Source organism: Neolamprologus brichardi, chromosome 9, assembly GCF_056152115.1.
Source record: "Neolamprologus brichardi isolate AB-2024 chromosome 9, ASM5615211v1, whole genome shotgun sequence".
NCBI lineage: Eukaryota > Metazoa > Chordata > Actinopteri > Cichliformes > Cichlidae > Neolamprologus > Neolamprologus brichardi.
In genome coordinates, this window is record NC_142112.1 from 22,369,189 (window position 1) to 22,385,838 (window position 16,650).

Below are 16,650 nucleotides of genomic sequence, written 5' to 3' on the forward strand. Positions count from 1 at the left end.
CAAAGAGCACACAATGTGCTAGAATGCACGGGGCATTAATTCACATGCCATGTTTTACAGGATGGGAGTTTTGAAGTGATTAGTCTTCTTACACATCCTTTTTACAGGAATCGGCCGTTGTGAAATGAGGCTGGAGATCTGAGTAGTTTGCAACCACATCCCGAGGGACAGGCTCGAGAGCTGGCATTGCTCGGCGTACCTTACCGCAAAACTCAGTGGGGTTCAAGTGAAGGGATCAGACTGTCAGACTGAAGGCTGTGTCCGTGGTGCGCCTGTCTCTGGAGCTGACGTTGTCTGTGTTACTCTCAGACAGCCACAGTTTAACTAACAAGTGCCCAGGCAAACACAAGAGGCAGCGCGGTAAAAGGTCACGTCTCTGTGCAGAACCTCCATGCACGTAAGAGACGCAAAGTTAAACGCTGGGGAAAAGATGGGGGAAAGACTGGATTAAACCAGGACTTCATTATTACACGTTAGGTTTAGAGTTAAGCTCTACGCACCCCTGGAGGTCCTTGCACAGAGAACAGGCTGCATCTGGCCCAACTTTTCAAAGGTTGTCATGCATGGCACACAAAAAGTACGCAAAGTACGGCTGTGAATATAATGGATGTTATCCTTCATTTCTGTGGACTCGTATTTGGTGGAATTTTTAGGACCGTTTAAGTATCATAAGAGTTTAATGACTCACTATGACGATGTGTTTACTCTCCTTTTTTTCTTTTTTGTTTAAGGATTGATTTGGAAGGAGTAAAACTAAAATTCTTTCCTGGAGTTTATAAGAACTCGTTCAACCTGATGACGGGGACAATGAGGCGTATTGTATTACAAAATTCTCCCAAGCGCCTCATCCGTTGAGGCCAAGTTGTTTTTGTTTCTTTTCATTTTGGCTTATTTCTGGGGAAATTTTTGAACAAAACTGCCTCGAGCTTTAGGGGGTAAAAACTCCTCTTTCAGTGCTTTTTTTCCCTCCTCCCAGGTTGAAATTCAGAAAGCGTTAAATAAAAATAGCATAACAAGGTGTGTCACACTGAGGTAGAAAATAGAACAAGTGCACCAAATCAATATAACAGCATTCCACGGATACCCTTCAGAACTTGCGTATCTTTAAAAAAAAAAACCACACAAAATCTTTCACCAGTGCATTTAATAAACACTATCCTAACATAGGTGTGCTGCCTTGACAGTGTGAATATGCCACAGGCCTAGAAAAAGTCTACCGACAACAAAATGCATCTGTTTGCTGGACTCCATGTAGAATTTCAGTAGCATGCTATAGAGCAAACAAAAATAAATGGCATATTTCATACTCTCAAGTCATATTTTCACATTTTTATCGTACAGTTACAGTACAATGTGTATGAAATATCTGTGAAAAAGTATACAATCTTTTTCTTTCCTATCTATGAATTATAAAAATAATTGTCTGTGTATTCACATATTCAAAATGTCCAGCGGTTTGCATAATAGTTTGATTGGATCAATGTCTCTGGTCTCCGTCACTATAGGCCTGTAAAAAAATGAAAGACAAAAACATCAGTCTCCTAGAAACCAAAATCAGACACATTTAACCGCTAATAAGAATAATAACTGGGGCAATTACTTTGAAACAGCCGTTTAATATTTGAGCATGTCATGGACAAACATGAGGTGGAAAATTAGACTTAGTGTTGCCCAGTGGAGGTTCCAGTGACCATATTTCACAATATGGAAGAGTTGTGGGAGAGCGGTGAGCTTTGAGTTTGGTTGCTGTGGCAATGCTCTGGCCTCTCTGATAGCCAAGCAGCAGCAGCAGCCTGTTCTCAGATCTGCCTCCAGACTGGCACACTGACACTGGGAGCTGTGGGCACCTCCGGAGCCACAAGAAGGAGAACCGCAGACAACCTCAAACCAGACAGACTTTCTCCTTCTCCCAAATGTTGACGCTGTGACTTGACGCTGTCTGCTGCGTGTAAACTCGCAACCCAAGTGACTTAATGGAATTGGGCAACAGAGTCCCCGCGTCTCCACACACAGGCAGCCTCCGCCAATCGCATTTGAGAGCCGCTGTGCCCTCCATTTAGCCTGTGACTGTAACTGAATGGACCGTAAATGAAGGTGGAGGCTACCAACTCGCCCATTGGTAGTTATTTGGGAAACATAATGTGGCTCTAAACATGAGCTCACTGACAGACGCTGAGGCTCTCTCAGTTTGAAGCAGTTACTTACAGCAGCAGAACTCTTGACATAGTTTGCAAGCAGTGGCAAAATTATGCAACACATTAGAGATCGTCTCTTAAGGTTAAAACATCTACCTGTTCAGATTCTCACCTGAAAACACGGATCTCTTATTGGCGTCTCGTGAACCACCTGTGAAAGAAACGAATAAACGTCACGCAGGACGACAGCTCTTATTTGAAGTTACAGTAATACAATAAACGTTTATAGGCATTTGTGACTTTGACAAAAAAAAGTATTAGCATGGTTCGTTTGAAATATCTTTTTATACAATGACTGGATTAAAAAAAGGCAGACTTTCAGCCCATAGTAGGTGTCAGATTAAGCACTAGGCTGGCAGTGAGGTTGGCGTATTAGTGCTGAGCTCATTTAGCACCATTTACTGCACTACACACACATGTAGACTCTGTTTCACAGACATGGGTTAAGTAAGCCTAGCCTTGGACTAAAAACCTTTTTCAGCAGAGATCCTCTCTGATTTTTATTCTTTTAGTCTAGGACTAAGCTGAATCCAAGCTTGAACCACTCGGATAGAGTTTCTAAAGTAATCTCTATTCAAAATTACTATATTCTATATTATATTACTATAGTAATCTATATTCAAAATAATACACATGCAAGAAAATCAGAATTTTACTTGTATTGCATTTATATATTGTCAAAGTGCAAGCTGCAACTAAGTTCATGGCCTGACACTACCCTATAACAAAACGTATTTTCCCCGAAAATTTCTAGCTTTATTTCGTTTTCCAATACTTCTCCTGGCTTCTCTGCAAATTTTATGACTTTTCAGTTTTTTTTATGATCATGCAAACTCTCGTAGTCTAAAACTTTAACTATAGCTTTACACTAAACCTATAAAACTCTAGCCGACAGCTAGTTTTGCTTAGTACAAAGAACGAAAATAAGGGGGGAAACCCTTGCTTACTAATATTTTTCATGTGTCAGATTTTGCACACAAACAGCCAAAATGACAGGACCCAATTTAGCTTTATCCGTGTTAGCAGACAGAGACTTTAACCTGAAGCCTTTCTGTGTGGAGTTTGCTTCAGTCTGTTAGCTCTGTTCTAAACTGGTCACTTGTCCAGGGTGCACCCTCCATGTTACGCTGTAACAGCTGGGATTAGGCACCTCGTGATGCTGAACCCGATAGGCAGAAGAAAATGGATGGATTTTAACCCAAAGTAGCCAGCTGCAGTTTCAGATTTAAGAGCAGCAAGATAGAAAACACAATGAGCTATACTAAGGAGATGCATGTTGTTTTGTTACATATATGTAAATGAAGGTCACTGACTATGTCTCCATGTATGTAAACTATTTAGATACGGTGACATGCACCCCATATTGAAAACCACATACAATGAGAGCACTTCAATTTGTTTTTATTTGAAAATGATTTGAAGCAATTCCTAAATAAGCAAACATTAGAAGTTTTCTTTGCCTCTTGCTTTGTTTATAGGCTGTGATTTTAAAAAATATTTTTTCCCCCAATCGCATATTTAGCTGTCAGTGCAGCTGCTGTTTAACAGTATTATTTCATAGGTCAAAAAATTCCCAGGGAAAAAAAAATTGGATAAAGAGCGCAAAAGTGCTCTCTGAAAACAATTTTAATGCCTTGCACTGACTAATACAATCGCTCACATGCACATACGCAAAGGCACACAAACCAGATTTCAGTGAACAGTCCCAGTGGGTCCTCTCTCACGCCAGAAAGTGCTTTGTCACGTCTTGTGGCTCTTTTTCTCTGTCAGTCTCCCTCTCCCCTGTCCGAGCCACGTCTAATTCAATATGCGGTTCATATCCTCTCTCAGCATTGCCATTACTACTGCCAAGACTTAGAGCAGACCCCCAGGGGCTATTAGGAAAAATCCATCCATTTATTGTGCAAGATACACATTTGGCAAAACAACGGCCCTCTAGAGGAACTTGTCAGAAGAGTTATATTTCCATGTGACAAACATTCGCCTGCTTCATCTTTTGTTTGACTGGAATTCTTGTTTCATAGCATCAATGAAAGCGGTCTTTTTAAGTCCCACATGCACTTAATTTTCACTTTGTGTAGCTGATGATTCTTTGTTTGCTGAGAAAACAGGGCTTAGTTATTTTCAGAGCGTTGTCTTTTATCATTTAACTCATTCATAAATTGGAAGCGTCTTATTTTTGGCTAAGCAGTCACAAGACCTCAGCGTGCCAGTGTTGGTCTGCAGTGCTCTGTACATCCAGCACATTGGTCCACTTCAAGAAGCTTTGACAAATACAACAAAGGATAGCGTGAGATTTGGTTTGAACACTTGATCAGGTTGTAATTGTGGAAACATGTTGGATGTCCCAAAAGGAAAAGATTTCATCGAATTTTGTCAGATTTTTAATGATCCAAGGAGAATTTATCATAATGCTTTAAATATACCGGGCATATTCGTGTTTCCCCAGAGGATGAATCTCTCAGTTTGCATGGGATATTTCATGATTAACTCATTTATTTGTTCGTTTCATGCGCTGTCAGGAAATCTTCAGAGAGCATATTCATGCTCTCAGTGACATAAACCCTACTGGTTTTGTCTTGACCCTGTCGCCTTATGTCAGCGCCTGTATTGGAATAAGTATCAGAATGTCTTACTGAGTGGCTCTATAGTATAGCCCAACTTAAAGGTCCCAAATCCATTTGCGGTTACTTCAGGAAGGGCATCAAATCAAAAATGCAGGGCTGCCCGCTGTGGTGACCCCTTGGGAATAATTGCGCAGCCAAAAATAAAGTCTTCTACTGATAAGGCTGTTATTACATTTGAAGCGAGTCCATTTATATTTCTGATACAGCAGACCTGCGGGAATATGTAATGTTTACATGACTGATTTGTCGTTTAATGCAGCTACAATAACTTAAAAGTCTCTCAGGACCTAAGACATTTATCCATATGTTAATCAGTCATAAGGCAGTATAAATCTGACAGTTTCTTAGCGGATCACAGTGAATTGAAAAGTACTTAGTTTCACTCCGGCGAGCATGTGATTATCAGACCATACCACCACATGCACTCATTTGATTTATGGACCAGAACTTTCAAGGAGGTCTGATTTAATTCTGCCATGTTCAAAGCCAGAGTAACACACTGCACCGCATCCAAGCCAGGCCATTACTTTGACTCGATTTATGACTTTTTAAGCAGAAAAAAACAAAACACCCCTTCACATCTATGTGTTGGATTTTGATAAAGATATATTTCCTACAGGTGCCAGGAAAGGAAATTGTACATGACAACATCCCACCCTTTCAGAACCTCTCCAGGATTTCACCCAGTGATGAAATATGGAAATTATCATGAGTCAGCCGTTTTGCTCCGTTGCAGAATTTTACAAGGAATATGTTTCTATTGCCAGTTTAATCCAACAGTTAATCATTGTGGTAAAGTGACTGTGCAGTGATGAAATGAACGTCACGTCTCACAAAAAAAATCAGTGGAAAGGTAAAAACATTAGAGGGTCAGATTTGTAAACGGTGCAAATGAAAGCTTCTAAAAAAAACCTGAGATGCACTGTGGATGTTTGGTCTTGCCTGCATGAGGGGAAAAAAGACAGAAGAAAGGTAGAGCAAGAAAAGTAACTCACTTTTATCCTGTTCTGGAGGGTCCAGGATGTCACTGTCTGTGTCACTAGGAATATGCCAAGGCTGTCTGATGGCCTGTAACTGCTGGTAAAACTCATCCTGAAATGGAAAAACAGATCATAATAGAAGAGAAATGATAGAGGATGGTAAAATGTGTACTCTGCAGATAGATGGACAGAACAAAAGAGAAATGGAACACAGGATTAGGAAAGACAATCTAGGCCAGCCTGTCCGTTTAGCAAATTTGAACTCTTAAACAAACTGAAAATGGAAACAAATCTTCAACCGGTTTATGGTTGTCATTGTATTAATGATTATGTATTCATAATTGTATTCAATATTGAACATTTGGAACCCTAACCCATCAAAAAGTGTAAAAGTCAAGAAATAAAAATGTACAAAACTAGTTGAATACCAAGAACTGTGTCAGTGTGCCCCAGGGCAGCTGTAGCTACAATGTAGCTTGCCATCACCAGTGTGTGAATGTGTGTGTGAATGGGTGAATGACTGAATGTAGTGTGAAGCGCTTTGGGGTCCTTAGGGACTAGTAAAGTGCTATACAAACACAGGCCATTTACCATTTACCATTACGAGCACATATATACGGTGAAATATATACTTTATATGCAAGAAGCCACTGCTTATGTCTTCATATCTTGCTTCTAAGGAACCAGACTTTCTCTCCAGTTTTAAAGAGCCATAGTTGTTGAGCATTCCTGAAAGTCTTTCAAAGTTTTCTTTGGAAATTGGCTGCTTTTTCACTTTCTTCAGTCCAGTCCTTGTACCAAACCATTTTCAGAGGAATGTTTACTCTTGGTTGTTAAGTCACTGACCTATATTAATAGGTCATTGAAGCCCCCTCAAGGGATGAATCAGTGTTGTGCCCTTTAGAAGTAACAAAAACAGGGGGGAAAAAACAAAACAAAACAGAAAAGACCTGACACAGGACCTAAAAGCTGCTTCTGGCCCATCAGTTGATCCATCTACTGTTCACTAAAGTCTCCTCAGAAATGGTCTCAGTGGAAGAGCGGCTGTTAAGAACCATTCTTAAAGAGGGGAAACAATGGCTGGGGTACTCAAGTTACACAAGATCTGGACTGAAAATCAGTAGCAACAGGTCTTGTGAGTTAATGAATAAAATTCGGCATTTTTGGTTCAAATCATCATCTATATGTACGGAGGACTTTAGGAGAGAGGTACAACAGTAAACGTTTACATCCTATCTGTGAAACACATTGGAGGCTCTGCAATGGTTGGTGACTGCGAGGGACCTTGGCAAAGTTGATCCAATTATGAAAGCAGATCATTTTAAACACACCAGCAATGCAGTAAAAGCATACCTAGATGAAAAAACAAACAAAAAAACAAACAGTGAAACCCTAGCAGTCCTGGATTGGCCTCCCCAGAGCCCAGAATTTAACATTATTAAAGCATTGTTGCATCATTTTGACAAAAAAACAAAATAGAAAGATAGCTAACGTCTAAAAAAGAGCTTTGAATGTCCTTCAAGAAGCCTAGAGAACTATTCCTGAATACGAATTAAAGAAAACACAAGAAAGCTGCCTAAGAAAGTTCAGACTCTGTTGAAGAATAAACATGATCATACCAAATGATCGTTACAATTATACATACTCTGTTTGCCTTATAGACTTCAATTCCATGCATGTTTACATGTGTTTCAATAAATCCCTCTGCCTATTTCCCATATTCTTTGCAAAATATAAAGTAATGAGGAATGGCTCGAGGGTTTTGCACAATACTGTGGACAAAACTACATAAATATGTCTTTGTATTCATCTTGGAATTTGCAGTAATCTGTATATTGTTGTAGGTTTTGCGTAAAAAAAACTTCCTGCTCACTTCCTGTTAAGTAAATGTAATGCTTTGGGTGCTTGTTCCCATGTTTGAGTTTCCAGTTGAAGTGGCTACACAAATAAAGGAACACAAGAAAGCGTTGTTTTCTCTTTTAAGAGGTTAAAGATTCTCTCAGTCTGGAACCTGGCCTCACTTTAAGGCTTCAGTTCTTCTACCTGGGACCAGGTGGCCCTAATAAAAGCCGACTGGGTGCAGTAGTGTTTTGGATAATGTGACTAGGTGTCAACTGGCATAACTGTCAGATTACACAAAGGCATTGTAAAATTCCTGCCCCACCATTAATAAAACCTTCAAAAAAAGGCTCATATTTAACAGTCCTGCTGTTAAGTAGATCATGAAAGGAATATAAGAAAGAAATCCCAATGAAAGTTCCCCTTTTATGCCAGACTCATTTTTCCACAGTGAAGTGACATCCTACTGTACAGACCTCCACGACTTTCTGCTAAACCCCACACGAAGTGGTGTGTGCCCGCAAGGATTTGCACGTGTAATATTTTGTGCTCCTGGTGATCTCGCTCATATTTCTTTCTGAGGAAAGGCTCTCAGCTTCAGTGCCCAGCTTTACTTTTTTGGCTTTCAGCACACAAGTTCACTCTCAAGATACTAAAACCTTTTCAGACCATGACCCAATTTTTATGACAGTTTTATCCTTGCAATGTGAAATATAACATGTAGAACTACATGTCTCATTAAGTGCTTGCATGACTTGTAAAAAACACAAGTTTCAGTGTGGGGTCTTACCTCAGACAGATAGGCCCGTAGGCTGGCACCAAGGGTATCTGTGCTGCTTAGCCCTGGAGGGGTGAGCAGCGGTCGGGTAAGTATTGGTTGACTTGTGGGTGTAACAGGGCGGCTCCGCGACCTCCTGAAGGTCACCTCTTTATAAGAGCCGGAGTTAAAGGTGGAGCGTGTCAGCAAACTATTTGGGGTTATGGGCCTGCTGGGTGTTCTGGGGGTTTGAGTCCTGCTCCCAGGGTTGCTAGGAGACTGAGTCCTACCCATGGTGAGGGTCGTGGTCTTGGGGCTAAGCAAGGGGAGGCCCACACCACAAGACTTGCCCGTAAGGCTACCAGCTGGAGAGTGGGGCCTGGACACGAGGCTGGGGAGGGGGAGTGTGTCAGGTAGAGTTCTGTGGCGCACTGGGGTGTGGTATAGGCTGCTATGTGGATTATTGGAGCTTCGGGTGGTCATCTTTCCTACTTCTGCCAGCTTTGCCAGGTCCTTCTCAACCTCTGGAGAAAGAAAGGCAATAATCCAAGTCAGTATCCAAACGCTTAAGGAGTAAATTTCCTATTTAAATCCTATGGTATACACACACATTGAAATAAAATTGACTTTATTTAAAGCCATGAAAATGCCCATAATAATTTTTAAGATAACTCTCCCAAATAACTCTGGAAAAGGAACTTTTAACATACCATCAGGCTTACTTTAAGTTTTATTCCTCGACTGATTTGACTAATGATTCACAAACATTTCTGAGCATTAATGTGGGCGAGACTGCTTGGGTTAATCCCTTTTCTCGGCAATGATGACAATATTTATAGACCTTATAAACTGTGGTGAATCCAGCTTCCTCTGTCAGAAAATGTCCCAAGTTGATACAGTAAGTACAGCGTGGCTATATTTTTTCCCTCCTTCCTGACAAAAACACATTAGCCTGCTGCTCTGGTAGTCTCGAAAACATTTTTGTTTATAAAAAAACGCGACGCTGCCAACTTCTGTGATCAACATCTGGGTCATTTTTTCCATGTTTTCTGCTTTCGTTCCAGATCTTGGCAATTGGGATTCAACAAACTGGGAGCTATCATTTAAGAGGCATGATTTAGAGGAATGACTCACTTGAGGTAGAGGGTACTTCTGGAAAACTGTATGTGTGACGTTAGATAAATAACAAGAGCAAGCAACAATTTTTTCACAAACTCAAACTTCCATGTTTTTGAGCAAATTTCAGCTTTCCTGGGTTTTACAAACAACATTTGCAGAAAACATGAAACATGTGCTTCTATTCACTGACAAATATCCATTTAGTATACAAACAGAAAATGCCTGTAATGCTATCCTAAATTTAGCTTTTGGACATTACTCCGGAAGATTCTGTTTGTTTAAAATCAGACAGTGCTGCACAAAATCCTTTGGGGATCAAATGCATATAATTATTTGACATGCCTGAGTGGATTGCTGTTTATGTGCTTAAGCAGCTCAGCGTGCATAGAAGTAAACCTTCATTTGAGACACAATGCTGAACATATGCTGCTTGTTGTTGGTTTTATGTGTTCACTAACTTGTGTCCTGCGTGATGTTATGTGTGTGTGTCTGTGAACCGTTAAACTTTACAGACGTAATAATTTCTAAATTATAAGAGCAGCGGGTTCTCAAAGTTTTACTGCCTGAATGCCAACACACACTTCATTAGGTACACATGTTCAGTTCCTTATACTGCAACTTTCTCATTAGCCAATTGCATAGTAACAATTCAATGCATTGAGGCATGTAGAGATGGTAAAGACAAGCTGTTGGCATTCACACTGAGCATCAGCATTGGAAAGAAAGCTGATTTAAGTGGCTTTGAACCTGGTTTGGCTGTTGGTGCCAGATGTGCTGGTCTAAGTATTTCAGAAACTGAGACTCTCTCGAGTTTACATAGAGTGCCGTGAAAAAAAGAATATATTCAGTGAGCAGCAGTCTCAGTCTAATGTCAGAGGTCAAGAGAGAATGGTCAGACTATTAAAGCTCTTAGGAAGGCAACAGTAACTCAAATAACCCCACATTACAACCAACATATAAAATCTCTCTGAATACACATCAAATTTAGCCTTAAAGTAGATGGGCTACAGCAGCAGAAGACCACCCCTGTCAGCTAAGAGCATGAAACTGAGGCTATATTTCTAGAAATCTGACAAAAAAGATTCGAAAAAGTTTGCCTGGTCAGATGAATCTCAACACATTCTACACATTAGTAACAACTAATGGGCAGAAATTGGCTCATTAATAAAATGGGCCAAAACGCGAAAGCTGAAATGGATGAAGGAGGAAGTGAGACGGGGAGAGGAGAAGGTGGCAGCCTCAGAGGCTAATATTGAAAGATAATGACAACGACTGCCCAAAAATAGTTAGAAGATAGTCCAGGCTGAAGCAATAGCAGCACTTCTGAACCAACCAACAATCTTGAATCCTCAGTTCATCTCAAATTTATATAAGATGTCATTTTTCAAGAGACTGTCCAACATTTCTTCTATCACTACACTAACACACAGAAAAAAATCAATAAAACAACAAAAAAAGAAAAGTTGAGAGTAGCTTGGTCACTGCTGAGGTCGAAGCAATCAAATTACGGTAAACACTCAACCGCGCGTGCTGTTCAAGGCAGGTCTTGACATCAGATTTTGGCAGTGGCGACACTGCTGTATGCACTGCAACCGTGTGCTAACCTCCACAGCTGGATCTTGACCATAACACCAAAGGATAAATAAGTGAATACCTTTAGACTGCAGTGAAATAAATAATACAAACGTGCAAAGTAAAGTACAGCATATAATGATTTCCCGCTTTAAGTCCTTAATCACCCACACACTATGTCCACCCACACTGATGGCTGATATTATTTTAAAAAGCTGTAAACAGGATGTATTCCTTAGTTTCCATAAAGCTTATATTTTCATCTTGAGGTATTTACCAGTATAATGATAAACACCACATGTTTTTGCTCTAAATACCCCCCCCCCCTCCCCCCACCACACAAACCAACACACACAGAAATGGACATTCGACTCCAGCTACCTAACAGTAAAGAGTAGCCTATGAAAGGCAGTTTTATTTTTAAACTGACTTTGTTAAACACAGGAATACTTTAACATATCTCCGTGACACTGATATAAAGAGACATGCCATCAAAATTCATATACTATGAACCTTGCATTTGGGTTCAAACGCAAGTAACAACAACAGGGAAAAGAGGGTAGAAAATGAGACAGAGGGGGACAGAAAGGAAACAAGAAGAAATAGAAACAGATCTATTAAAGTCTTTGATCCAAAAGCAGTTGCATGTGGTGAGCGAGTACAAGGCCCTAGCACGCTATACGACCATTCAGAACTCATGAAATCTTTATTGGATCCTTCCACTGAAAATAAACAAGTGCGCTAAAGACATGTCATTTGTCAGCAGGCTTACAAGTATACAATATACTGTTTGCTTGACGAAATTAAAACGCTACCCTTTTGTCCTTGGATTGATAACGTACAAATAATGTGAAAGAAATGCACATTCCTCACATGGTGTGAATGGAAGTAAAATTAAAAGTTGGCAACGCGGTCTTGGAAAAATTCTTGGGATTGTTTACTTTTACTCTGACGAGATATCCCTGGCTCTAAATGGGGGAAATTTCCTTTTACAAAAGCCTTTGTCACTGATGAATTGAGCAGTTTGCGATGTTTTGTACAACGGATGAGGAGGTTATAGGTATTATATAAACACAGCTTTCAGACTCGGCCCCCTCCCTGGCCTCAAACAAGCGAGAGTGAGGGAGCAAATGTGGTCAAGCAAGCTAAAGACCGAAAGGGAAAGCAGTGAATCAGGAAGATGAAAGATTGTTTCCTGATTGTTTCAGGGTGGTTTTGTTCAAATAAAAACAGTCACACCTCTGCACCAGCTCAAGAGAAAGGGCCAAACGCCGATGGAGTGCATGTTTCATGATTGGAAGGCAATGAAACCACTGCCGCCAAAAAAATGCCCCAAACACAGCAAGTTCAGAAGAAAATACAGACAGAGGAAACGGTGTCTGCATATAAATACACAGCCGCACACTTCAAGGTAATAACTGAGCGGGATTATCTTTGCACGAATCAACAAAATTATGTATACTTATACACTTGAAGTGTGCTAATACATTAACTACTTAGGTATTACAGACATTTTTATACATAGACCCTCATTTTCAGAGGCCCAAAACTAAATTTAGGCAAATAAATGATCTGAACTTGATTTCGTGTTGAGCTTACATTTTTGTACTAGTTATTCGCACAAACTCTCAATATGGGGTCCAAAGAGATGTTGATGCAAGTAAAGGAGGTCAGTATTAGGCTGATAAACCTTAAATATTAAAACTTTAGAAGTGGACATATCAGCAATCAGGCTCAGCAATACTAAAATGCCAGGTAGACCACAGAAGATGACTAAAACGGCTAAAGACATATAGCCAAGTCAAAAACACTCTTGAGGAAGTAGGTGTATCATTTAAATTTCAAGTCTATAAGCAAGAGATGCTTTCATTAATGTAAATAAAGAGGGTTTACAGTAAGGTGCAGACCACTTGTCACAATCAAGAACAGAAAAACATCAAAAAGAGCCTGGACAGTTTTAGGGGGAAAAATTGTCTCCAAGCTGAGATTAACTTGCACTACAATGATGGGAAGAGAAAAGTGTAGCAAAGGAGAGAAACAGCTCATGACCTGAAGCATACCACATCATCCGTCAAACATGGTGGAGCCAGTATTGTAGCATGGTCATGAATGGCTGCCAGCAGAACCGAGCCACTCGTGTTTATTGATGATGTGACTGCTGATAGAAGTAGCAGGATGAATTGTTAAGTGTATGGGGCTACGCTCTCTTCTGCGATTCAGCCAAATGCTGCAAAAGTCATTGGAGAGCGATTCACAGTGCAAATGGATAATGGCCTGAATTGTACTACAAAAGCAGCCCAAGAGTTTCTTAAGACAAGGAAATTGGATATTCTTCAACAGCCAAGTCACTGACCTGATCTCAACCCAACAGAGCATAGCTTTTCAGCTATTAAATACAAAACTGAGGGCAGAGGGACCCACAAGCAAGCAGCAACCATAACGCAACTGTAAATCGTAAAAATGATGCTAGTTTGTCCAATTACCTTTGAACTTCTTAAAATGGTTGACTGTGCAATTTCTAAACGATTAATCCAATGTTTTTGTTAAATCTGTTGAATTAGAGTAAAACGGAAAGTCTGCAATTCAATCATATATTGATTGTTTGAATTAAAATACCCTGTGGTGGTGTACAGATGCAACATTACAAACAAAAACTGTCCAAAACTGTCCAAAAACCTCTGTCTCTGCAATATGTCCAAAATGTACTCTTGCGCAACTGTGTGAAAAAAAAAAAATCTAGAAACAATCTCAGTGAGCTAAGGAGCTTGGAAAGAAAAGCGTCTGGACTTCATTAAGTTTCTTGAAGACGTTTCACCTCCCATCAGAGAAGCTTCTTCAGTTCTAAGAGCAACTGGTGGAGAGTCCCAGATTTTAAGCCCTATGGGAATGTCCCCAAGAGGGTCATGGACCCCCAATCAATCCTCTACCTAATCACACGAGCCAAGGTGTGACAAGGGGTGTGGGTCACAATCAGTCACCGTAAAACCTGGCCCCACCCTATGTGATTTACTGAGGTCAAATGGCCCAGGATGTGAGTGGGCGTTAAGGCTTCTGGGAAGGGATCTCAAAACTGGATTATAGATGGCAGACAGTTGGTGTTGTAAGCCGGCGTCCTCTGTTCAAAGATGGTTGTTCACAATCGACATCATTACTTCTTTTCTGTGCAATATGTGAACATTGGCATCCTCGAAATAGGGGGTCTATGACCCTCTTGGGGGACACCCCCATAGGGCTTAAAATCTTGGACTCTCCAAAAGTTGTCTTCAAGAAACTTAAAGAAGTCCAGATGCTTTTCTTTCCAAGCAACTTAGACTACGATGACCTGGCTGACTGAGAATCTACACAGAGAATCTCAGTGAGCACTAACTGGATACCTACACTACTCAAATAAATTAGAGGAACACTTTTTAATCAGAGTATAGCATCAAGTCACTTAAACTTGTGGGATATTGATCTGGTCAGTTAAGTAGCAGAGGGGGTTAATAATCAGTTATGGCTGCTTTGGCCTCCCAGGAATATTTTTAGGCATGCATACAAGCATGTAGAGGCCATACAGGCTACTGACTACCGTTTTGAGTTGCTGAAATGAAATATTAGCAAAATAGACTTGCCTGCCACATCATATTTTCATTTTGTGTTTTTTTTGGTGTTTTTGAATCATTGAATTCAGCCCCTCTGTATGTTGATACTTTTCATTTCCATAAAATGATGTGGGATCCTTTCGTTCCTAACACATTACCCAGTGTACGCATATCAGTGTAGACATCCAGCATGATTTTTTCTTTCCCCATTGAGATTTGATGTGCTTTCAATGTGTTCCTTTAACTTTTTTAGCACTGTGCATAAGAAAATGTCACAAAATACAAACACAAACTGGGGAAACAATAGAAGCTCAACAGTGAGGCTCTGGCTCATAACGTGGAAGAGATTTAACAGCTAATAAAGGCTTTAAAGACTTGGATTAGCTTGTTTAACAGCTTCTACTAAAGGCCTGCTGGGAATCATCAGGCTGACTAGTCAGTATAAAACTAGAAATCAATAACATCTGAAAATTTGGTACATTTTTAACACAAACTTTATCTTTATTTTTTTCTTTTTTGGTGTGTATTTACTGTCATTTACAGATGAGCTTAGAAGGTCATTCCAGCTGTGACCACTGCTGTTTGACAGGAACGAATTCACTCAGTGTGACCAGCATGCGTTTAATATATCTGGTATGCAAAGATATCTTTACACACTGTGACGCTGTTAAACAGACTGGGAGGACATGCATATACAAACAAGTGTGTGACACATGACGGTAAATGGCAAGTCTCTCCCTGGCTTCTATTCCACACTTTCATCTGATTCATACTTGATCTTCATGACAACAAAAGCAGTCTCTGAGTCACCCAGACGTCACATATATCAAAGCTCAGCCTTGGACTACATTAAGAATAATCATTTCCAAATTGCCACACAAATTCCATTTCGTCAGACAAATAACACTCCAACAGAGTCTGCCTTCGATCGGCTCGTATTCACTCAGCAGCGGGAGTGAGAGTTATTAACTGAACCTGTCAAAACTGAAGCTCAATAGGATTCCTGGCATGTGGAAAACATTTTAATTAGTTTTTCTATTTACTCTCCATAAAGCCCAGGAGGAGCAGAGAGAGATAAGAATATACATATCTTACTATACTAAGCACACAAAATGCTATATAATTCATTCCCGTGTTATAGATTCATTTGTTCCTGTGATTTAAATAATTCAAAGCCAAAAGATACATCCTGTTCTCACGTTTTGGTTGTGTGCGTGAGTTATGTAAGTGTCCCAAAAGAGCAGAACACCCTGTGCAAATAGATTATAATTTCCCTGATCAATAGCTTATAAGAAAAACATTTAAACCAAAACAGAGAATAAGATAAACAATCAAATTTTGACAGAACAATCTCTCCCCTGAGCTGGATGAATGCCATCAGTCTTTTTTTGCCGAAGGTGAGTTGAGTGCATACAGAGAGTCTACACCGAGATGAAAAAATATTCAGTAAATTCAGTCCACATCCACATGTCTGGATGGTTTTACTACAGGGCTTTTAAGTAGGGGATTTGGGGGTTTTAATTTTACTGGAAGTCATTTTTCTCATTAGGACGAATGCTCATATTCTCCACTCTTACGCCATCATTGTGGACATGGATGTGGATATAGACAGCTGCAAATATCATGGGTAGATGCTATTAACTGTTAAGCAGTTAACTGTTCACATATGGATTATATACATTTGAAAGAGATTGATCCAAAGTCAAGGTAATTTCTTGAGTTATTGTGCATTTCTTTAAAGACAAAGTAAACAGATCCAGTGGCAACGGACGTCTTCACATGCTAGACTCAGATTTCTCTTTGGATTTGTGGTTCATACGCAGTCGATGCCCTTGGTCCACAGTCATAGTGTGGATTTCATTAAAAAACTAACAAACTGCAATGAGCTTCATGTTCAGACCAAATTTAAGCAAGCAGACCACCCTTGTGGAAAGTGCTCTTATACAAAGTAGTGTATAATCAGCCAATTATTATTGTTTC

General features: G+C 40.0%; 1 protein-coding gene across 1 annotated transcript in view; it reads right to left on the reverse strand.

The window, feature by feature from the left end:
* Window positions 1-1,175: 1,175 nt before the first annotated feature.
* c9h8orf34 (chromosome 9 C8orf34 homolog) overlaps window positions 1,176-16,650 on the reverse strand; it is a 71,300-nt gene continuing 55,825 nt past the window's right edge. The window contains exons 12-15 of the mRNA XM_087845617.1: window positions 8,432-8,922; window positions 5,818-5,914; window positions 2,308-2,346; window positions 1,176-1,507 (exon numbers count right to left, since the gene is read on the reverse strand). Of these exons, the coding sequence (XP_087701743.1) occupies window positions 1,500-1,507; window positions 2,308-2,346; window positions 5,818-5,914; window positions 8,432-8,922 (635 nt within the window). The 3' untranslated portion in view covers window positions 1,176-1,499. The remainder of the gene's footprint in view (window positions 1,508-2,307; window positions 2,347-5,817; window positions 5,915-8,431; window positions 8,923-16,650) is intronic.